This window comes from Passer montanus, unplaced genomic scaffold, assembly GCF_014805655.1.
Source record: "Passer montanus isolate IOZ18808 unplaced genomic scaffold, ASM1480565v1 scaffold112, whole genome shotgun sequence".
In the NCBI taxonomy this organism is placed as follows: domain Eukaryota; kingdom Metazoa; phylum Chordata; class Aves; order Passeriformes; family Passeridae; genus Passer; species Passer montanus.
The window spans coordinates 777,505-801,696 of record NW_024357836.1 but is presented as its reverse complement, the minus strand read 5'-3'; the positions used below and the strand labels follow the sequence as shown (position 1 = coordinate 801,696).

The window sequence follows — 24,192 nt, the reverse complement described above, 5'->3', positions numbered from 1 at the left end:
CCAAAACAATCATACCTTGGGAGTGACCCAAGCTGAAAGGAAATGCTGCAATTTCAGCAGCAGCATGAAGCTTCAGTTCTTCTCAGCTGCACAGGGAAATCTCCACTGCCCGTGGTTGTGGTGCAAGGGAAGATATTTTCTGCTGTTCTTGGCAGAGATAATGTGCTGGGGAGGGAAAAGGGAGGTGTGGAGGAAAGGTGGAAACCTCCTTGTTCCCCCACCATGGGAGTGGACACTTCTCTTATTCTCAATGGCAGCTGACTGCTGCCTTATCTGAAAATCAGACTGTTTTGTTATCTGCTGGGAAAGAGCAGCTCCTCTTTAGTTAAGAGCAGACCCTGAACTCAACAGTCTTGCAGTACTTTGAAAATACTGGTCTATGTTAAGAAGAATGGACGAGGGAATTAAAGTCTGTAATATGGGCTGCAGAAAAGTTACCTACAAGATAAGAGGGTGACTTGATCTTTTTGAGAAAAAGGGCAAAAAAGGCTTCCTTATCTTCGTGGTGTTTGCTCTGAAGTATCATCTTGTGACTGCCAGAGTCTGCCTTGCAGGATCAGTCAATTACAGCCTGTGGATGACATCAATTCCTTCCTTTCAGAGGTGGCATTGCATTTCCCAAAGTGTGGCTGGTTCCTCTCGGCACTTCAAGGCCTCTGTGCCACCTGTTTGTGCCTGCAGCCCTGTGGTTGAGGTATGGGGCTCCCTCTGACGTGCTGCACAGGATACCCAGCCCTGCAATTAGACAGGGTCTGAAAGGAAGAGCAAATCAAGACAACGAACCATGGAGGATTCCTGTGAGTCAGTGTCAGATGTGTGGGGGTAGGATGAGGAGTGAGTGAGTCCTACCCCTTCTGGAGGGTCCCGGATTGTTTGTGAGCAGTAACAGGGCAGATCTCCTGGGGGAATCTGCGCTGCAGTGATGAGAGTTGTTCACACAGCCAGGCTCTAGCTCATCAGGGTGGTGCGGCTCTCCTCCGTGAGGAATTTGTCACTATGCAGCTGTACTTCTCTTCATTAAAGTGGCCATGTGAAATAGCTGTGAGGTTGCTAAATGCCTGCTTTGCTAACTGATCTTCTCCCCAGCTGGCAGCTTTTTAGAGCAGGAGACATGAGGTTGCTAAACCCATTCATTTCTCACATGCACCCACGTTTCTAATGTCTGTGGAGATCTGGCTTTAAAAGTCCTCTGCCAGCCATTGGAATGAAGAGCACTTTGTGAAGACGCTGTAATTATGATGGGATTTAGGGGTGTGTGGAAATGATTCATGGAGACATTTCCCAGCCAGCAGGCTCATGGAGCCAGGTGAGCTCTTCCCTGGAATGTGAAGCACGCAGCGTGGCAACTGGGAGAAACAGGTTTGGCAGGACGTTTTTAAGCTGTTTGCAGCAGCCAGCCTCTTCAGAGCCACGTCCCTGCCTCGCTGCTCTCCCAGCTGGATGCTCTGCTCTGCCACGCCGGCCCTGCTGAGCTGGAGGGGATGGACACGCTGCGCAGGAGCCTGTCTCGGTGGAAGAGGTACCACATCAAGGTGCACCTGGCCGATGAGGACCTGATGATGCCCCTGACAGTCAGGCCCAGGGACACGGTGATGGACCTGAGGGCTCTCTTGGTCCGGGAGGGCATCACCTCCTGGAAGAAGACGTTTTATTACAACTCCAGGCAGCTCGAGGAGCATGAGACGCTCAAAGAAGCCAATATCCAGAATGGTTCTGTCCTCCTCCTTGTCAGCAATAAAAGGTAGGCAAGGAGCTCGTCTGCCGTGGGGGTGGTGCAGAGGAAGGGGAATACTCTGCTCCCTGTGTCTCAGCCCCTTGGGACACTTTCTTCTCGGGGTTTCTTGGAAGGCAGAGCAGGAACTCAAATCCTGCCATTTCCAGCAGGACTGAGGCTCTAGGCTCTTCAAATCCAGGCATGTGCTGTGAAATAAGCAGCTCAGAGGAGGTTGCTGGTTGCTGCTGCCTGTCTGTCTCTGGTCAGGTCTTGTTTTCCTGGTTATGTGGCCAAGCACAGAGAGAGAAACACGACAAGAAAAAGGGCAGAGGAGACTGTGCGACATGGGAGTGTTCTGGGAGCCTCTCTCTTGTCCTCTTGTGCCTGTCTCTCCCTGGTTCTTTGTGGTAAACACTTTCTGCAGGTATTTGGGGGTGGCACAGTCCTTGTGACACGAGAAGTGCTGCCAGCTTACAGCAGAGCACGAGCAGTGTGGACAGGGATGGCAGGAGGCTGCAGCTGCCCAAAACGTGTCTGAATCACAGCAGAAAGTACAGTGAGACTAGAGACTCCCAGGAGACCAGGGCACAGGAGATCAATCACGGCGAGCACTGTGTTCTGGTGGGGATGAAAGCTGAGATAATGGACCTTGGACTCACTGGCCCACAGGACAGTTTTGATTCAGTGTGCTGAATTTATGCCCACCTGCACTGTCTTTCCTAATGCCAGGTTGTTGCTGCCAGCATGATTAATTCTGTGAAGTGTTTTGGGGATACTGGGTAGAAGAGGTATGTTGTGGGTATGTGGTGTCTAATTCATCTTTCTAAATCCTGAGCCCTCTGAGTTATGTGTCTATGCTGATCAGAGTTTCCTCTGCAGAAAAGCCTGCACTAAAGACTTCAGTTCCTGATTATATCCCCCATACTGGAATGGTCCTATTTTCCAGTCCAGAGGCAGCTTGAAATCTCACACAAAGAAGATTTAATAAAGCGTTTCCTTTCAGAGCTCAGCCAGACACAGGAGATTTCACATCACTCAGCTAACTGCAAACCCCAAGTCACCCACGGCCCTTTTCTCCAACATCTCATTTCAGTTCTCTGATTAACTTGGCTCAGCTCCTCCTTTTCACCTGGTTTTTAATGGCAGAAGCACTTCTATTTGTTCTTGTTTCCAGTATTTATTTTTCCTAATTTTTACAGTCTGAATTTTTGAAGGTCAAAAAGGATTTGGAGGGTCTGAGTTGATGGAGTGCTGATGCTTGTTTGGCACATGCCTGGTTTCCATAGTGTGCTCTGCACCTTCCCACACGCTGCAGAAGCAGGGTGTAACTGCAGCAATGCAAAACTCACCAGGAGATCCTGCCCTGGTGTGCTGAGTTCAGAGGGCCCAGCTGAACTCACTGGCCATTTTTGAAAATCTAGAGCCTGTTGCTCAAAGTCCCAGCTCAGTTTTTGTGAGTACATTAAAAACGAAGTGGTATTTCTAATATTTTTCTCCATGGTTTTCCTGCAAACCTCCCTGGTTCCTAGACTAGCACCCTTGGCCAATCTCCTATTGCTTTTTCCAGGCCTGGGTGCAATGTGGGCAGTGCCCAGTCTCTACCTGAAGTCACGTCTCCTTGATTTTCTTTTGACATGAAGGATTATTGGGTTGTGCCTCACCCACTCCCAAAGGCATTTTTGTAAATGCCCAGATACTGGGGACACATTTCTCTGAAGGTTGATGGGGTGACTGAGCTATGGTCGGAGAGTTCCCTTAGATATTTCTGAGATGTGTGGCTTGGCAGTCCTGGGCTGAGGGCAGCTTGTGACTCAGCACCTTGCCAGGCCTTCAGCACAGAGAGCTTTTAGAGGATTTTAGATGCTTGTCTCTCGCTGCCACTGGGAGTTAGGAAATGTAGAGTGGGAGAAGGCTGCATTGTAGCTGAGATTACAGTACAATTTGAGTCTTAAGATCACTCAGGCAGATCTTTAGGTACTACAAATCCGTGTTGTAGCAGTAGAGTCTTTGGAAATACGCTGGTGTGTATCAGTTGGGCAACAGTGAATAACCATGGGGACTGTAAGAAGAGTAGCCCATGCACTTTTGGGACTGTCTGGGAGCCACAGGAGCAGAGAGAAAAGTGGAAACATGGTGCTGCATTTGGCCAGTAGTCCTGAGGATTTAACAGTTGGTTTTAGTGTTTTTTAGTGTTTTTTAGTGTTTCACTCACTTCAACTCAGTGAAGTATGGAGCCCACCCCATGCACTTCCTCAGTTCTCCCTGAAAATCTTAAAGTCTCCTACTTGCTCTTGTGTACTGAGGTACCAGCCAAACTATTAATTAATTAATTATTAGAGCACTATTAATTCCAAAAGTGGAGTTGCTGTGATTGCCAGGGTCTGCAGCTCAGTGTTGTGCCTGTAAATATTAATGGTCACTCTGCATGCTGTGTGTTCCTACAGTGGGCTCACGGGACAGTTTGCTTTGAACCAGAGAAAACATGAAAATGACCCTCTTTTTCATCCTCCCCTCCCCGCCTAATGCCTTTGTAGATAATTGGCATTTAGCAAAGGCCAAGTCAGCATTTCCACTTCTTGCTCGTACTTTCTGGGGTTTGTAACTTAGTCATAAAAATTCACTTAAGGCGGCAGCTTGGCAGGAAAGGGATCAGCATACCAGCTAATGCTGAAAATTTTTTTAGACCTTAATGTTTAAAAGTTCGAGCAAGCCATTTAGAGATCAGTCAACATGACCTCTCACCCTGGGAAAACACATGGGCTGGCCAGAGCTGCAAATATCACATCCACCTAGGATGCAATTCCCCTTTGTGCAGAGCCTGTTAATCACATCGCTGCTGTGCCGACTGAAATTGCAGCCCTGTTGCAGTAGAGGCTGAGAAAAGAACTTGCTCCAAACCAGTTTCTGCCCTAGAGAGTGACATCTTACAGCGACGTGGTTTGCCAGTGGGTAAAACAAGCAGAGCAAGAGCTGAGATGGGAATGAAGAAGCAGAGAAATGCCCCAGCTCAGTGGCCATGTGGTGCTGAAGCCATCAGTGCCTAACAGGAGACCAGCAGTGGGTCTTGGCATGGACAAACCACCCAGCGTGGATGCAAAAACATCCATGGGCATGCAATGGGCTGTCCCACAGGCCCAAGGCATGAGCAGTGCTGGGCCACACCACGGCAGAACCCGTTTGGCTCGCTCGGGAGGCAGAGCCAGGAGCTGCTCAGCTGGTCTGGCCCTGACGTGGGAGTTCTGAGACTGCCACGACTCCTCCTGAGTTTTGTCTGCTGCCTGGGGGTAGTGCCCCCTCATGACAGAGTGGCAAAACTGTCTTTTGTCCCCCAGAAAAGGAAAGAAGCCCAGAAGTTTCTCTCAACAATTAGGTGAAAAGCCACCTCATGGGACTGCAGGGACTTCACCAAAAACTTGAGGACAGCTAATTGCATAGAAGCCAAAAAGTCCCACCTGAACCATCAGGTAGAAAAAGAAGAGAACAAAAGAGCTAAGAGCTTTTGTGAGGTGTTTTTACCAGGAGCAGACCTCTGCACCTGGCTCGAGTTTTTCTGTTTGTTATTTTGCCTTTTATTAAACCTTTTTGTTTCTAACACTGCAGCAGAAGCCATCCTGCTTATTTTATGCCCCCAAAATAACAGCTGAGCTATCCTTGGGTGTATTATATTTCTTTTGAGAGCTTATGAGACATGGCTCAAGAAAAAGAAATCTAATACCTGGGAGCTCCCTGCTGGCTGCATTGGAGCACCAGTGAACAGGGCCACCCCTGGGATGTGGATGCAGCAGCCTGGTCAGAGAGAGAGAAAGCCAGATAAAGTTTTCCCAAGAATCAGCCTGGGAGACTTTAGGGAGCTGGAGAGAAAGAATTCTAAACAATCTGCACCTGGTGTTTTGTAATAAGCTGTTTTGCCCAAAAGGTTGTTTACAAATGGTGTCTTATTAATTAGCCAATCATGTGAAATGTATTGATTAAATGACCAGGCAGGTCCACCTGCGTTGACCAGGGTATAAAAGAAGCAGTTTCAGTAAAGTCAGGGCTTTGAGCCTCTCAGCCTTCTGGTCTGGAATCTGTGATAAGGGACACAGTCTGACCTGGGCAGTGGCACGTGGAATTAGCTGCTCCTTGCTGATCATTTTTTGGCTGTGTTTGGGTGTTCAGTGGGAGGTGGAGGAATATTGCCTTGACCTGGTGACTCCTCTGCTTAACCCATGGGCTGTTTCAAACAGAGGATGTCAGTGGCTGATCCAGAGTGATCCCCAGACATGCCCAGTGTGCCTGTCACTGCCTGTTCCTCGGGATGTGCAGCTCCAGCTGGATCTGTATGTGGTATAAGCACCAGCACACTGCCAGAGCCTTTGCTCTTGGTTCCAGGCTCCTCTCCTGCAGTCACCCAGGCAAGGTCTGTGCTGATAAATCAAGCAGTGCCTGGACTTGTCTCTGTTACAATGATGGAGTATTGCACTGTGAATTTTGGCTCAGTCCAGGTGCATTTCAGGAGCCAGCATGGGCCAGGCTCCTTATGGGATGCCTGGATTTATCCACACAGGTTTGGAGAGTGAGAATTCAATAGGAAAACCTTGGCCATTCTGTGCCAGCTGTCCTCTAAATGCAGGAGAATGTCCCAGGCACATCTGATTTACTGGCACAGACTCAGCCACAGGACATGGGTCCCCTCAGCCTTTTGGGAGCTGGGGCTCATTGAGGCCAGGCAGCTTTTCTCAGCATGTATGGCTTGCCTGGAGAATGGAGTTCAGGAAGTCATTGGTGAATAGGTTAAATAAAGTAGACGCCAGCACTGAGTTCAGCAGAAGTCTATTATCTGGAATCTATTGGTGTTGATTTTCTGGCCTGGAGCCACCTGAAGGCATCTATCTCAGGGCATTAGCTCAGTTACCATAACAACTCATCCAGGAAAAACTCCTGGCAGCTCCAAGAGCAGACCAAGGTCCCGTGTTGTATATCACAGCCACTCTTAGGTCAAAATAAGCATGTCCAGGTTCCTCCCTCTCCTGCAACCCAGCCTCAGTGTCCCCTGTGAGTGCCAGCCCTTATAGAAGCTTTGACATGCCTGGGAACCCATTTTATTCTCCAGAGGCTGCTCAGTCTGGTTTTCCAAAGGTCCATCCACTCAAGGATGGATATTTTACCTCCTGCCAGAGTAACAAACCCATCCATCCTCGGGGAGCCCATTGCATTCCCTTCTTGGCATTCAGTTTAGAGCGTCTGATTTTTTGGAGCTGTAAATGAAAACTGTGAGTGAGCCAGTTGCACAAGGTCCAGTTTAGCTGATGCTAAACTCCTGCCTATGTCTGACTCCGTGGTGACATAAGCAGCAATGCCAGCAGTGGCTCATTCCACACCTACATCAGCCCTATCAGCCCTGCCCCCTGTCACTGGAATTGCCTGGGATGCACTCACCAAGCACAGCAGGTGATGCTGGACCTCTAGAAACAACAACAACAAAAAAACCCTAATGGGATTTACACAGTTTGACCCTGAAGTAAGTTTTTACTCCGGGTTTCAGCGTGGCTTTGTGAAGCCTGCTCTTTGCACTGACCCTCCCGCTCCTGCGGCTGCTCAGCAATTACTCCTCAGCGTGGAGGGGAGGCTTTTCACCCCCATCCCACTTCTACAGCCTTGCCCTGCTAAGCTGAGGCCTAGCAGCAGGCTCTGAGGCATCTCCAGCAGGATAACGACCCTTTAAATAGCACTGGGAGTCTCTCTGCTCAGGGAGAACTAATTAAGTTCTTCAGTACATGCTTAGACATATGCTGACCTGGTATGGCCTTAACAGGTCTGCTTCCACCTACCAGATAAATAATACTGCCTTAAAAATATCCTCCTGGAGATGTGTTACTGAGGCAACAGCCAGGTGGGGGGCTGGCTGCATCTCAGTGGCTGAAGGTAGCATTTATGTGCATTATTCACGGGCCAAGCTCTCTTCTGGTGTCCTCAGTTAAGTGATTTTTAAGTTCTGAAAGCATTAGTGCAGTTACCTCTGCTGCCACCTCACAGCACACGGGTCAGACAGTCACACCTGTATTTAGCTCATTTACTTATTGTTCAGCCCAAGAAGCCTCATTTAACAAAACAACTCAGGGTGGCAGCGATGGAGAACATGGTGCACAGGGTTTGAATTCCTCCCTGTGCAGTTGCATGGGATTGCAGCAGATGAAACTGAGCTAATGTGTTCCCCAGGGCTCTGTCTTGGTTCTAGGCAAAGAATAAATGAATGGGAAGTACCATCTAATGTAGGTTTCTTTCTGGTGGGATGTGGCCCAGCTTAGTGGACTTCTCTGTAGTTGTGCTGATTTATATCAGGGGAGGATTTTGCCCAGTTGGGATAAATCCCCCCTCCTGTGTCATGGTGTTTTATGGGACAGATGTGCTACAGGGTGGGCTCGCAGCAAACCCTTGGCTATCAAAATCCCCTGCAATTTCAAGGGAAGAAAGTGCTGAAATATGAATCCTGCTCTGGGTTTTACAGAAAACCCCACCAGAGACTGATATCAGCCTTACTAGACTGATCCTTTGCTAGAACACAGCAAAAACTCTCACCCCACAGACTTTGAAATTCTCTAAGATCTGATGAAATATTTGCAGCACAGGCTCAGTTTCCTGTCATAAAATGAAAACATAATTGCAAACAGCAATTCACAGGAGTCAAAAGCCTCAGCCCTGCTCTTAGCTGCAGTGCAAGGTGGGATAATGAGCTCTCCAGGCCCTGAAGAGGTACCCCTCCAAAGTTTGAGCTTTAGGCTCTGTTTTGGAGACCCCAGGGGATAGCACTGGGTGATTTTTAAGGGTTTTCAGAAGAGTAACTTAGAAAAGAATTCTACTTTGCTAAGTTCAGGCCTTCTATGGAGGCTCTGGACCCCTGTCAGATGTTGCTAGACCCACAACCCCAGAAAGGCACCACTGAGTGCTAATGCCTCAGGGTGAGTGTGGTGAGAGCAGTTCAAGCTCTTACTGCAGACATTCTCAAAGTGCTCCTAAAGCTACAGACTGCCCTTGTTCTAAGATGAAAAATGGATTTCCAGGAGCAGGCACTAAAGAGGAAGAGCCTGGCTTATCAGAAAAAGGCTTCCAGACAGTTGTGGATTACCTGAAGGAGGGTGAAGGCATCTTCTGTGGAAGGATAAACAGGTTTGAAACGCTGCAAGTGGCTTATTCTGAGTTATGTAGTGTGATTGAAGAACAGAACCAGCCAGAGGATGAGCTTTACATTCTCCACATGTCAGGGTCCGTGCCTGCTTGGTCAAATGCCATTTTTGATTGCATCCAAGTATTTGCCTCTTTCTTATTCAGATAATGCCAAGGAGCACAGCCAAAGCCATGAGGGACGGGGAGTGTGACAAGGGCTGAAGGGAAGCAGATGGAAGAGAGCTGGCCCACGGAAAGGCAGCCTGGCCACCAGTGTTGGTAAGTCCCTCCCTGCAGGCCAGCTCGAGGACTGTTCACAAAAGCAGCTCCAAGTGTTTCCAGCATGGTGCCCATGAATAATTAACCCAAACAAAACAACAAATGAGTGTTTCCTCATCAGCGTGCCATGTGGACCCAGCTGCCAACGGAGGAGTGTGGTGAGGCTGACTCAGCTCCTGAGAGCCATGGACCAGTGAAATGCCCAGGAAAGGGGATTCCTGCCTGGGCAATGGAGCAACAAGGAGCTGAGGTGGACTTTGCTTAGGGCCCTAGATGGGCACATGGGACATCCGAGCCTCCTGATGGCTGCTCTCAGGATTCTGCAGTAAGTTGCTGGTCTTGGCTTTTGTTTTCCTACATGTAAGTGTGAGATGATTCTTTTTCCCTTTCAGCCTGGCCATCCAGGTGTGAATGGCTCAGGTTATGGACTGTCTGGGCTCCAGAGCACTTTCTGTTCAGGGGAGCCCCATTTCCAGGTTACAGGCTTTGCACAGCAAGAAGTGGTGGGGGCTGGAGGCAGCCCTGGAGCTTGGCAGCCTCTCTGTGTGCAAAGCACAGGAGCTGGTTCTGGTATAGCCACCACCTCACCTGATCTCAGGGACCCACAGGTACCCCAAAACTGCCTCATTTTGGAGCCAGGGTTTATACAGCAGTGAGCCTCCTTGTGTTCTTCTGTCTGCAGCTGGTCCTCCCCTTTCCCCTGCTCCAATAACTTCTGAACCAGCTGACCTGATTCAGCCCAATCTGATGGAAAAAGAGAGGTCTCACAGACCCAGGATTCCTGCAATTTTCATCAGCAAACAGCAGCTGGATAGAAGAGAGACATTTAAGTTAATATTCTATTGAAAGAAAGGCAATTACACCTCCTGCTCCCTGCCTGTTTTGGGATGCAGGTGACCACAGGCATTTAGATATGACTATTTAGATATTTAGATATGATTTAGATTTAGTCAGTGCCTGCCCAGCTCCAGACCAGCCCCTGCACTTGCTGCCCCTTCCCTGCAAAGCAAGAGGCTGCTGGAGCAGCCAAGGATTTTGCTGGGAAGCTCTGGAGGGCATCAGGTGCCCTGAGGATATTGCAGTAAGCTGGGAGCACCAAGAAAGGAAGAAATAAAAAGCAGCTGTAATACAAATCAGAGGAAGAACGGGTTTCACCAGTTTCTTACTCACAGAACAACTTGAGTTTTAGGTTCAAACTTATTTTCAGGAAAACAAAATGGATGTTTCACTAATCTCTACAGTACTTTCCCCAGAAAATTCCAATGACTGGCAACTCTTACCAACTGGCAACCAACCCAAACATCCTAAATCTGCATTTTCTGGGGTTTTTTTGGCCATGAGAAAACATTTGATTCTTTTTTTCCAACACAAGCATTTGACAAAATGCTATGGAAAATAGAATTTTTCATTTTCTTTTTCCCAAAGAACAAAAATATTCTCCCCAAGAACACACTTAGACTTTGCACAGAAAGAGATTCTAAGACAAAAACCTGAACACAGTCACAGCTGAACATTTTTTTAAGCCAATGGGATGGACAAAGAGTGGGACTGGACTAAGTGTGGCAAGAAGGAATGTGAGTTTTCCAAGGTCAACCAGCAAGGCAGGTGCTGCCTGTTGGGTCAGCAGTTCTGCCACTTGACCATGCAGTGCCTCTGCATGTCTGTCTATCCTGAAATAATGAATTTCTTGGAGCAGAGCCAGTACTTTCCTGAGTGCTTGCACCTCACACAGCCCTGGGTGTAGTCATAAATAATAATTAAAATTAGAATTATAATATTAAAGTGGATGTGTGCCACTGGAGATGGGACACACTGAGCAACAGAGTTCTAAATCTATGCCCTCATCTAGTAAAAGGTGCAGTTTGCTTCACAAAGCCTGGGAAACAGGATTTGCTTCCCTGGGCTTGATAATCACAGTTTTTTGCTCTGCAAAAGGCAAACTGACCTGAGCTGAATTAGGTCCAATATCTACTGTAACACTTCCTGCCTGTAGCTGGCAGCTCTGGTCAGCTCTGGGAGGCTTTTTGCAGTTCAGGGGGATATCTGGAAAGACTAAATTAACCGTGGTGGTGTGGGGAGCTGCCTGGACTAATGTTTTTTTTCAGAGATAGGCTTTGATTGACACTTCAAATCTGCCTGACAATCTTTTATTCCAAGTGCAGTTGCTGCCTTTCTCCAGAGCAGGAAGAGCTGGTTTGGTTGCTGTCCTTCAAATGATGCATCTCATCACGTGGGAAAGAGTAGGACAAAACCACCTAGAAAGAGCCACAGGACCAGCACAAAAAGAGGTAAAACCAACTGGATCTATTTGAGGTATTTCTGCTTTTTTCCTCTATGCCACAATCCAATGCAAGACACTTGGGAACAGGGGCTGTGCTCTGAGGAACAAGAACTGACTGGGTTTTTTTTTTCTTTGTTTGCCTGTTTATTGTTTGGTTTTTGCTGCAAGAGATTTATTTAATGCTTTAATGCTAACAGAACTGTGCAACTCTTCAGTGATGAATCCTGAAATTCCCTGAGCTGGGAGGGACCCTCAGGGATCATCAGTGCAGCCCCTGGCCCTGCACAGACCCCAAAATCCCACCCTGGGCATCCCTGGGAGCTCCTGGAGGACCATTCCCTGGGCAGCCTGGGCAGTGCCAGCACCCTGGGGGGAAGAACATTCCCAAAATCCAATCTAAACCCCCCAGACAGCTCCAGCTGTTCCCCAGCATTCCCAGTGGCAGTGTGTGAGGACAGAGGGATTATCTCTTTTACTCACTTGTTTTACACTGCCTCTTACTCCTGGTTGCTGGGTGGTGGGATCCCACCTCTCAGCTGCTCTCAGAATAGAATGGAATCCACTTTTTGTAGTGGAATTCAAACACTGGGGGCTTACCTGAGCCTGGCCAAGAAGGCTGGATCACCACATGGGCAGAGGGATGCTTCCAGTCCTCTTCTGCACACACACCTAGGGGAAAAATAAATCTTTTATTTGAGACGTCCTCTCTCTCCTTGCTTTCCTAGGTCCTTCAAAACCAGCCAGGCTCTTTGGAGTTTTGCCTTTCTACAAAAGGCAAACTGACCTGAGCTGGATTAGCTCCAGGATCTACTCTAACACCTCCTGCCTGTAGCTGGCAGCTCTGGCCAGCTCTGGAAGGCTTTCTGCAGCTCAGGGGGATCTCTGTAATGACTGAATTAACCGTGCTGCTGTGGGGAGCTGCCTGGATACCAGCAAAGATGCTGACAGTAAGAACTGCTGTGAAATGGGTGTTTCCCTTGTCTGTGAACACAGGTGGGGCCGAGCCCAAGGACCAGCACTGGAAGGTGTGGGAGGTCCTGAGTGGGCTGGAGATGGAGAAGTCTGAAAGCTCACAGAGCTGCTCTGTGCACGGGACTGCTGCTTGCTGGGACTGTTTACCTTTGGGATCCTGCTGCTGGTGGAGCATCACAGCACTGGAGCATCCAAAGCACTGCTGTTCACCTCCTCCTTGCAGCTGCAGCCAGGACTTTCCAGCAGCTCCTTCTCCAGAGCAGAAGGCAAGCCCAGGCAGGTCCTCTCCAGTCAGGCAGCTCAGGCTGGGGCACGTTCCAGTGGCTCCTCTGTGCTTCTCCTGTACCTGAGACAAGCATGCATCAAGTGTTGCAGTTTACAGGGCCATCAGCCTGGCAGCTTTCCTCGCTAAATTCGCTTTTTAAAGTTCCATCAGTGCTGTATCCAGGGGGAATGGAGGAACAGATGCAGCCTGTGAAGTCTGGCTTTAATTCACCCGCCTCATTTAATTTCCTGCCCTGCCTACTAATCAATGAGTCTGCACTAGCAGCTCTGGGAATACCATGGCTTTTCCACATCCAGGAGAGTTCAACCCAGTGGCTGAACTGCCAGGGTCTCAAGCAGGCTGTCACTGTCCTTTGAGGCCCCTTCATTGTGGATTTCCCTCCTCCAGAACCCTTGCAGACACCCTGCAGCCCACAGCAGCTGCTCCTCATTTCCTTGCAGGGCACAGGGGCAGCTCTGTCCCATTGTCCCCCTCAGCCTGTGTGGCATTCCCTCCTGGAAGTTCTCTCCTTCAAGGGTTTCAGCCCCAGGCTTTGCTTTTTGGGCCACACACTTCTTGCTGGGGCCATTTGTCACCTCCCAGCAGAGCCTCCAGGGGCTCCTGTGCCCCCACAGCCCCCGAGTGTGTCACCTCCTGTGGCAGCAGCTCCCTGGCCACAGAAACACAACTTGCCCACTCATCGTCCTGGGAAAATCTGTCAGAAGATCAGAGAAAAGAATGAGAAACAATTCTTGAATTGCTACACCTAGGATTGGAGAAACAGTTCTTAAATTGCTGCCCCTAGGATTGTGAACATGTAAAATGTGTTATAAAGATTTGTTTACCAAAAAGTAGTTTCTTAATTAACCAATATTAAGAGTGTTTTAAGTAAAAAAAAACAAAACAATTAAGTCAACCTGTAGTGAACTAATCTATGAAAGAGCAATGAGTTTCTTAATAAAAATATATGAATCAACTTTCTGTAATACATAAAGTCTACAGCAATGATGACCTGGCTGGCTTCATCTGCTGTGGTGACCCCAGGTGTCCCTTCTCCCAGGACAGTGGCCCCACCTCAGCTCAGTGCTGCTGTCAGGCACTGCCTCAGACCCTCAGGGCTGCAGGAAGCAGCAGTGAAAGGGTTTCTGGCACTTCTGCTGTGTGTAAGCAGACCTCCTCAATACTGGGGTTTTTTGGGGCTCCTGTTAAGCTGCTCTGTTGTTGAATCAGCCGTGTCAAGGCTGCCTTTGCCTGGTAGTACCCATTGTGTGACATCTCTTGTTATAACCTGTACCAGATTGCTCTTTGCCTGCTAAAATGGACAAGTAGGATCCAGTTGTGATGCAAATCACACAGTGGAATAAAATCCCCCATAAGTAGTTATGTCAGCCTTTGTTATGGCAGGGTGGCTTCAACTCTGCTTCTGCTCTGGAGGATCAGGAGGAGAGAGTCTGTTGTGTTTTATAGGCACAAACTCGATGTAAAGCTGCCTTTAGGCACTGGCAGCCCTGGCAGTGAGTGTGTGTGTGCAAACCCAACAGACAGATTCCACCCACACTGGAAATTTGATGATTGCCTTGTTTTGTCAAGGCTCTGTTTTATACACCACAGGCCAAGCCCGTGGGGTGATTGCCAGTCTCTGCACAGGGGCTGAGATGAGAGAGAAGCACAGAGATGCTGGAATTTCAGTCTGCCACAAAATGTGCTCCTAATCCTGATGGCCTTGTAATTGTGATGCTGTCACTGGTGTCATTGCAGTTGTTCTTGTCACTGTTTTCCTGTGGTTGGTGCTAAATATTGTAAACAAAGAGAAATATTTAGATTTGTAATGGAAATCTAAATTTACGGTGGAATTAAAAACACAGGAGCCTGAAAAGTCAAATGGAAGAGGTATGTTTTCATTTCAAATGGCAAGTCATAGCCATGTAAAGTGATATTTTGTTGATACAGCTGCTTTTACTGCAGATCTGCTTTGCATTTCCCCAGGCCATGGGTAGCAAAGAATGACGCTGAACGTTTCCTCACCCTGGAGAACTGAGGTGGAATATCTGTGTTGATAAAGTGCTACAGCTGGAGGTCAGTGTTGTGAGGGTTACCTGAGCTTGTGCCCTACCTGTGAGACCCAGAGTGGGAGCAATGCCTGTCCATAATGGAAATTCTGCCTTCCAGAGGACAGCAGGAACCAGGGTGAGGCTGGTGGAGCCAGATGGATGAGCTGAGCTCAAAGTCCTCCAAGGAGCTATGGCAACAGAACTTGTATATCTACTCAGAAAAGCCTTTGCAACCACCATAAATGACTTTAAATGGCCTTATTTTCCTGCTAGCAGTGGAATAAGCAGCTTCAATGGGGAGGAGTAAATCCACTTGATTACACATGTTGCTGGGAATAGCACTCTTATTGGTTATTACTAATAACCCAATCTGTTACTGGTGCTGTGGCTGCTGACACAGGCACTCTGATCTGCCAGAAAATAACTGTACAGCTCCTAAAATTCCAATTACAGTGGAACAAGGGGACTCAGAAGGGCCCCAGGGGAGGAAACTCAGTGGGAAGCAAAGTCAACATGGAGCACTTGGGTTATAAATAAGGGGTGTGACAAATGAAATCTATCTTTGGAGGAGGATTTCTGCCAGGCAAGGCTGAGCTCTTTCCATCCTGATGCTTTGCTCAGGCCATCCATGGTGTTGGTGTGTCAGGTCATGAGGTGATGGAGGTGTTGGTTTATTGGCTGATTTGGAGGAAAGAGGGAATTCCAGCCCTTGGTGTGCAAAGCAGCTCGAGCTCAGGGCTTCAGTCCAGGATTTAGATGAAATTTCTCCATTGAAATCAATGGCAAAGCACCTGATCACCACAGCAGGAGTGTTCTCACACAGCAACGCCCTGGGAAATTCTCTCTTGGAATAGATCACATTCTGCCCTTATTTATGCAATTATAAATTCAGGGTAGCTCCATTTGAAACAACTGTTTTCATCTGATGCAAATAAAATCAAGATCTGGCCCAGGCTGCTTTTGTACACAATGGAAACTGACTGAATTATGGAAAACAGGAAACAAATCTAATGTAAATCTGAATGGAAATATCATGCTCTCTGTTACATCAGAATAAATTGGAAGGAAGTCTGTTGATTCCAGTGGAATTCATCTGGATTTACACCAGACTGTGGCTCAGCATTTGTCAGTTGGCTGCACACTGACATCAAAACTCAAACCATGGCACCTCATCTGAATAGCTTTGAATATTTTCTCCCTTTTCCTTTATATTTAAGCAGTTGGCTGATTAGCCTTTTCAAACAAACAAACCCCTGCAAAGAGGCATCAACAAATGAGCCTTGCTCTCACCAGCATTTGCAGAATCTAGATGATGAATATGAAGTCCTGAGCTTGGGTTTAGTCACTTAAACTTGCTCCTGCTCCTCTATGTTCCCACTTTAGAGCAGCAGGATTGAGCTCATGGGGGGTCAGATCTTGACAAATCCACTTTGATTTCCCCAAAGGAGGGAAATCCCAAAGGCAAATTCATTGCCCTCTCTCCAGCACTGGGAAGGGCCAGCAGTTTCCTGGGATACACGGGATTCACCCCTTCAGTAGATCAGCAAAATATTGTCATTCTTTCCCTCTTTCTGCCTCCAGGCAGATGGCGAGGATGGAGCCAAACCCCTCCCTAATGGATCTAATAGGGAACCTAATGAATTTCCTAGGGAATTGTGTCACACTGTTTCCACAGGCAAGGGGAACACGGGAACCTGTGGCTACTTTTCATGGCAAAACAAGGGGGTTAATTAATGCCTGAGCAACAAATTTGACTCCCTGGGTGAAAGTCACTGGAAAAACACAATATCTGAGCAAGAGCATAGCCACATCAGCCCTTCCCTTAATTCTCATATACCCCAGCTTCTTACTTAATGCAGTGTTTAATCTGTGCTCATGTTTCTCTTCAGATAATTAGTGAAATGCATCTTAATTAAAACAAGAGGAGAAGAAGACAAACAAAGGAAAGCCCTGAGTCAATGGGATTCAGGGAGGGGCAAAGCCAGAATTCAAATAGAAATCTTGAGGCAAACGTGGTAATAGCAGCTGTGGAGAGTGTATCAAAGGTAAAGAGTTGTCTGAAAGTTGGGTAACTTTTGGCCTGTCCATCTTTCTGAAAAAAGGGACTGGCTAGAGCCTGATGTGATACCACAGAGCTGAAATCAGTCTCATGGGGAGGAGAGCTGGGGGAGCTCCGTGGTCAGCACTCTCTCTTTTCCTGTTTCTCTGTCCCTGATTTTCTGTGGGATCCTCAGGAAATCAGCTGGGCAGGGTTTTCACAAGGGGCCCCTGTCTGGGGTCGCTCTGGTGTGTGGATGTTCACCCTGAGCTGTGCCAACCACCCTTTGCTGCCCATGTGGATCTCAGCCACAGGACCTGAGCGTGCCAGCCACTCCCTCTCAGAGTCCTTGTTTTCCCGTCTGGACATTGATAAAATAAATACTTGCCTGATTTTATGAACCTATTAAATGCTCTCTAGTGAAAGAGGCTTTTGAAAGACCTGTGATTGTTATGGTTTACTTTTCTTAGCCTTGTTCCTAAGGCTGCGTTCAGGGCCAGGCTGGATGGGGCCCTGAGCAGCCTGGTCTGGTGAGTGCCATTCCTGCCCATGGCACTGAATGATCTTTAAGTTCCCTTCAAACCCAAACCATTCTGGCATTCTGTGATTCCTGCAGGTGAGCTCTGCCTAATTTGAGAGATCTTTCTCACTGCTGCAGACCTGTGTGGAGTGCTGTAGCCATGATATTTTATGAAAAATCCTCTGCTAGGATTTTTCCAGTGATGCTGGCATGGCTGAGCTTGGAAGCAAAGAAAGATTCAATGAGAGGGAGCTGGGTCTCAGAATGGAATCAGGGAAGTCAGAATGGAACCAGGGAAGTCAGAATGGAATCAGGGAATGTCCTGAGCTGGGAGGGACCCTCAGGGATCATCAGTGCAGCCCCTGGCTCTGTACAGACCCCAAAATCCCACCCTGAGCATCCCTGGGAGCTCCTGGAGCTCTGGCAGCCTCAGGACCATTCCCTGGGCAGCCTGGGCAGTGCCAGCACCCTCGGGGGCAGGAACCTTGCCCTGAGCTCCATGCCAAGCACAGCTCCAGCCCTTGGTGGGCTCCTGTCCCTGGCCCAGAGCAGAGCTCAGCCCCTGCCCCTCTGCCCCATCTCTGCTCCACAGGGCTTGCACTGGGCTGCAAATATCCACAGTCCTGGGGAACCACCGAAGTCAATTTTCCAGCCTCCTTGGAGGGTCTCAGCTGCATCGCTGGTCTTTACTCACTGCCTGCAAATGATCCAAGTGCCCACGAGAATGAAGCTGATATTGAGGTGGATGTAATGGGGCCACCAAACAGAGCCAAGAGAGAATCACAACTGCAGAGACATTTTCTGCTCCAGCAATACAAGAAGATGGGGGGCAGTTTTTTGCGTTTATAGGAGTAAAACTCTTTAGGCAAGGACCTTAAAAGTGGGAATAATTATAATTTACTGTTCACACTATGCAATGGGGAATCAGGCCCAAGCTTGTAGCTACAAGATTTAGCTATAAATGCTGTGGACTGACTGTGCTGTACAGAGATTTACTGAGTCACATTGATTTCAGAACTGCTTTCCCCAGGGAATGGCACTGTTTTATTCCAGCAGGGTTGTGAGACCCTACACTTGATTCTGATCTTATGTTCTGGAAAATGGAGTGATTTTCAGTGGGTATCTGCCTGACCCACTTGCATATGCATGTAACGTGCCTTCAAGAGCTGATACAACCTTGATAAGATTCTTATTTAAGTCGTTATTCTAATTAAACCCCATTATGTTGGGAAGAATTCTGTCCATTTCCTCACAGAGACTCTGAGCTCTGAGCTGGGTCTCACAGCAGGAGTCAGGGCTGCCCATGATGGCAATAGAACAGGTTAGCCTGTAAACCCAGAGCAAATTTGCAAACTCCATTTGTTAAAAAGAAATGCATTAATGGATCCTGCGACTGATCTCCTGAAATGTCATTTGAATAGTTTTGACTGTGCTTTTGTTTTTTTTTTTTTTCCTGGGAAATTTCACAGTACAAAAAGGCTTTTATTTTCCCTTTTTCATTTGCCAAGAATCTCTTTGAACGTTATTTGTAATATAGGCTGAGGGTTGGGCCAGATCTTTAGCTCACATAAGCAGATGCATCTCTATTGACTTCTGTAAACAGCTTCTGATATACCTGAGCTGAGGATCAGGGGCAAGAAAATGAAAGAAAGAAGCTGCTAGGAATGAAGCTTTTTGACCAGGGGAGTAGTTACTGCAGGAAAGATATTATTTCCTAAAAAAACAAAAAAAAAAACCCAAAACCAAACCAAAACAAAACCAAAAACAACAACAAAAAAAACCACCCCAGAAAAACAACAACAAAAAAACCCCACCAAAATAAAAGCAAACAAAAATTTAAAAATATTTTTCTGAAATTACAAGCTTATTCTTTGGGATATGGATGCCTAGGACAAGTCTTCCTGACCCAATGCTGTTCTTCTGTCAATCCCTTTTGATGCTGTTAATTTGAGGCCTTTCCCACTGTTTTCCTGCTCTGCCTCCCAGGGTGTGTGCAGGAAACACTGGGTGGTTTGAATTAAAATATTCCACTGTGAAAAAAAGTTTAAAAAATGTAAGTAGAAAGTCTTTGCTGACAGCAAATTGGAGACTGTGGTGCTCTGGAAGAGCCTGGATTATTTTAAATTATTTTAGCACTTCTAAAAGCAAATGCCAAATGCTGGGAATGCAGCAGGTGATGTTTTTGGATTGGTGTGTGCAGATGTGCTCGGATCCAGAAGAGACAGGGACACAGGGCAGGTGTGGGAGTAAGGAGAACAAGCCATAGACTAATGAGACACCAACAAGGGGAATAAAAGGAGAAAAAAGGGGGAAAAAAGGTTAACTGCAGCCTTGGTCTAGCCCTGAGCTCATTAGCAGGGGCTCAGAGTCCAGGAGCACTCTGGGCATAAAGTCCTGAGCGAGGCAGTGTGACAGTGAAGAGCTCAGGAAAAATCACAATTCAGGTTAAAACAGGGTCTGAGCTCTGGGCGGGTTTGGCTGCATCTGCTCAGAGCTGGCTGCTCACATCTTCCTCTGCAGATTTCAGTTCAGGGAGAGGGGGCTGGCAGAGAGGAGTCCCCTGCTGCCAGCCCCACCATCACTGGGGGTGACTTTTGTGTTCTTTAACAGAGGCTGTCACTGCTCAGACCGTCAGTGCAGCGCCTTTCTCCACAGCCAGGAGCTCATTCCGTGGGGATAAAACAGGACACAGCTGCTTTTCTCTTTCAGGGAGAGAAGAAATTCTCCTCCTGACAGGATCCCAGTGAAGGCGCCGGGCTGTCAAACGCTGGGGGGAATTCCCTGTGAGCATTGATTGTGAAAATGCCAAAAACTGCACTGAGATGACACATCCCTTGGTGGGATGCTGGGCCAGGCATGGAAAAGCTGCAGGTGCTTGAGGAGGGAACACGAGACCAGGAGACACAAGTGGCCTTTCTATTCCGGCTTCTGGAAGCTCTTGCTCTCCCCAGCATTTCTTCCTGTTGCTCTTGACTGAATTATTGTTTCTATTTTCTGTCACTTTGAGCGAGGGGAAAGGAGAGGAAGCTGGTCTACAAAGCAATTTCCAGTGTGCTTCCCTGTCTGTCTGCTCCCTACAAATAATTGTTTTTTTTTTCTCAGGGATAAAGGCAGAAGATAATTCCTTTAAGTGGCAATTAAGCTCCAGGTGGCTGTAGAAAGCTGCAGCTTTCTCCAGCTCCTGCGAAGACACAGCTTGAGTCCTAGGTTTCCCTACTTCCCTAAACCAGGAGATTTTTTTTCCCTGGCTTTCTTTTGTGTTTGGTGGTGATTGTACTTCTTCAGGGTAGCCCAAAATGATTGGAGCAGCAGGGAAAATGACAAGCTGAGGATGCTCCATAAACTGGCTGTGCCCTTTTCCCAAAATGCACTAATTTCATGGAGTAGGGAACAGTTTCATCTCAATCCTGATTTGAACTCCTCGTGCTTCACCTGCAAAAATCTCTGTTTTCCAAGCAGCGAGCCCAGTCCAATTTCCTTTCACCCCTGCTGTGCTGGCAAGCCTTAGGAAGAGCCTTTTGATGGTGTTGGATGGAGCACTGAGGGCTGGTGGAGCAACACTCGTGTTCCAGGACTCCAAGGGAGTCTCATCTGCAGACTCGTGTGATGGCTTTGGCTCATTAGCTAACGAGGTTAATGAGAACACCTGTATGAGCCGTCTGATAGGACGGGGCTGTGTCTAGCCCTGGTGATTGCTCAGGGTGGCACAGCAGCCCTGGCAGCCAGCAGAGCCCAGCAGGGCAGAGCCCAGCTCCAGCCCTGAGCCATCCTTTGAGCGAGGGGCTGGACGTGGGCACAGTGAGACTGGAGGAGAAGTCACACTCAGCCTGGTGTGTGTGATTTTTTAAGATTTTCTAAGCCTTCTGATGTCTGCATTCTTGTATCAAACTTTCTCACACACTTTCTGTAAACAACTTATTGTTTTGCATTCTTTTATGGAGGAGGAGAAACTTGATGGGCTGTTGGTTTGTCCAGTGTCCCTGGAGAGGTGGCACTGTCACCCTCCAATCCTCTGTCACCTTTGGAAATCTATAAATGTAGGAGCCAGAAAATAAACGCTCTCTTTTCCTGCCCTGAGAGCAGCAGTGTGTCTGTGTGGTGTTGTCTTGTGTCCTGTAGTGACATCTGGGCTTGTGCAGGGGCTGGAAATGTTCCCCACTCTCAGTGGGGCTTGTGAACCTCCAGAGCTTCAGAGGCAGCCCAGGGCTCCAGCTGCAAAGGAATGGGAGCCACTCACTGAGAATCTTGCTTCCTCAGCCAGGCTTACTATCAATGGCATCTCACAGCAGAATGTTCCCTTTTCTACCTGGTTTTAATGATTTGTCACCCCTGAATTATGCACCATGGGTGACAGTAACGTCCTCTGGTGTGGACAGGTGGATGGAATTACATCTCTCTCTGTTTGGTGTGCTAACAGAATCAGAATTAATATTTTGTCTTGCCTGACTTATCTTAGCTATTATTTCACCTACTCTGTTTCTCTTCCCCCTCTCTGTCACAACTGAAATAATTTGAATTTGAGCTGCACTTGAAGCAGGACTCACCTCAAATCAGATTTCCCATTGCTTGGCCTCAGTCTGATCCCAACACCATCAATCCCCCCTGAGGCCAGGCAAAGTCAGAGATGGATCTGGATGGCTCCAGCAGGGAGAACACATTTTGTGGCTGACTGCAGACACTTGCACGCAAACACGTTTGACTTGGACATGCTAGTCAGCTTGGGGAAGAGAAGAGGAAGTGAGAACCTGCTCCCCAGCAGCCAGCACAGCCCAGGGTCCTGTGCCCCGAGCCATGGGTGTGCAATGCCTCACTGGGATCCTGGAAATACCCCTGGAATTGTGACTGGGCACACACAGGGTCCTGTGCCCCGAGCCATGGGTGTGCAATCCCTCAGTGGGATCCTGGAAATACCCCTGGAATTGTGACTGGGCACACACAGGGTCCTGGACATACACAGGGTGTGCAATCCCTCAGTGGGATCCTGGAAATACCCCTGGAAGTGTGTCTGGGCACACACAGGGTCCTGGACATACACAGGGTGTGCAATGCCTCACTGGGACACCCCTGGAAGTGTGTCACTGCACACACAGGGTCCTGTGCCCCGAGCCATGGGTGTGCAGTCCCTCACTGGGACACCCCTGGAAGTGTGTCTGGGCACACACACGGTGCTGGCATGGCTCAGAGTGTGTCACTGCACACCTGTGGGTGAAAGCAAAGAGCATTTCATTGCTCACAACGTTCTTTTCCTCTGTGCTGTCCCCTCTAGTGCTGAATTACAGTCACCACGACCCATTCCTGCCTCCCAGTGTGGGATTCCATGTTCTGTTAGATTCCATACATATTGCATTGTTTGCTTGCTTTATTTCCCTTTCTCCTCCCTGCTCGTGGTTGTTTGTTTTCTCTTCATGTGTGGCATAAAAAGGCTGTTTGAAGAGAAACTACCCAAGCCAAATGAAAGGGGAATGTTGCTTTTGGATGATCCAGCTGAAGCCTGAGCAGAGCTGATAGTAAATTATGAATTAGCTGGAGATTTTTATCACTTTTTTTTTTATCCTTACTTTTACTCATCTTTTTTTCCCCTCCCTGTGTATTTTCTTAACCCTAATTAAAACGTGCTGGGCAAAAAAAAAGTGTAATGAAGAGCTGGACTCATTACTTTTCTTTATGGCAAAATCCAAGTGGAACAGAACTCTAAATGGGCTCTGGTTGAGTCCCATCTCCCTCCATAAAGGGTGCAATAAATATCAGGCACATTGATTTTCCTTCTCCTGAACCCTTCCTATTTGTTCTGGTCTAAGTGCACTATGTTTTCCTCTGAGGTTCTTTTGCTCTAACTGTTCTATTATCTGCTGTTGTTGTTAATCTGTGTTGAGTGTGTAATTGAGATCCTGAGAGGGAGGTTAAGAGAAACCCCCTCAGGAAGACATCTGACCTACATGAAGAAAGAGAAAAAATAAAATAAATAACCCAAGCCATTGAGGCCAACTGCTCCATTTACCTGGTTGAGCCGTTTCCTTCTGCAAGGACTTTCATCCACTCAGCTCAGCTCTCTGTAATTAGTTGTGTGTATGTGTTTTTAACTTCAGCTTGATTTTTGCATTGATTTCCTTGCCTTGGGGGGACATTTACCTTTTCCTTACATCTGATTTTCAGTTATCTGCCGAACTGGTGTTACAGGCAGAGGGAGGATGCGGCCCCTTTTCCCCTCCCTTTTCCCTGCTGGGATTTAACCTGGCCCCAGTGGCGCAGGTACGTGTTTGGGGTGGTGTGGAGGATGTCTCAAAGCACCAACGACAGCCTCTTAATTCCCCTTGGGTTTCCCAGGGGGTGAGGAGCTGAAAACCTCCCGAGAGGCTGGGAAAGCACCCAGCCCAGCACTGCCTGCCATCCTCCTGCAGCTCCTCGTCTGGGCACTCTCTGTCCTGAGCTTCTTGTCCCCCTTGTTCAGCCACTGCCTCTGGGTGCATTGCAAATCCACGGAACCCATCACTGCCTGCCTGCTGTACCAGTTCCCAAATCTCAGCAGATAAAGAGTTCTTAGTGTTTTCTTAATGTCTCTTTGTAGCTTATTAAAGGCCTAGGAGGCACGAGGGGGGAAATGAGAATGTGGCTCAGAAATCCCTGCTCCCAGCCACGTGCTTCCCTCACAATCTCATCTGTAACCAGACTATTAAAAGTGAATTATCTGAGCCAGGAAGGGCTGGGGGAGGGAAGCAGCCTGTCGTGGTTTGGCCCGGAAATGTGTTTTTGGAAAGGTCTAAGTCGGGCCAATCAGTGGCCAAATTCAAAATTGGCATCTAATGTTTTAGATTTAGATCTAGGTTTTAATTGTGCTTCCGGGGGAGGCCTATGAGGCAAGGGAACACTCCTCTCTCTCCCTGATGGATTTGAGAGTTGATTATTTGAGGGGTGGTGAATCTGTGGAGAAA

At 47.9% G+C, this 24,192-nt stretch overlaps 1 protein-coding gene across 2 annotated transcripts; it reads left to right on the top strand.

Annotated features, from left to right (window-relative positions):
- The first annotated feature begins 1,273 nt into the window (after positions 1 to 1,273).
- On the top strand, positions 1,274 to 13,805 carry LOC120495686 (putative ubiquitin domain-containing protein TINCR). Of its 2 annotated transcripts, XR_005626116.1 has the most exons (4): positions 1,628 to 1,741; positions 9,023 to 9,461; positions 11,294 to 11,424; positions 12,143 to 13,805. XR_005626116.1 is itself a non-coding variant. In XM_039695466.1 (3 exons), exons 1-2 carry the CDS (start codon positions 1,482 to 1,484, stop codon positions 9,024 to 9,026), a joined length of 264 nt encoding a protein of 87 aa, XP_039551400.1. In that variant the 5' UTR covers positions 1,274 to 1,481; the 3' UTR covers positions 9,027 to 9,461; positions 11,294 to 11,457. The 2 variants fall into 2 exon arrangements, 1 of the variants encoding a protein (XP_039551400.1); XM_039695466.1 differs by lacking the exon at positions 12,143 to 13,805 and having other exon boundaries at positions 1,274 to 1,741; positions 11,294 to 11,457.
- The last annotated feature ends 10,387 nt before the right edge of the window (positions 13,806 to 24,192 follow it).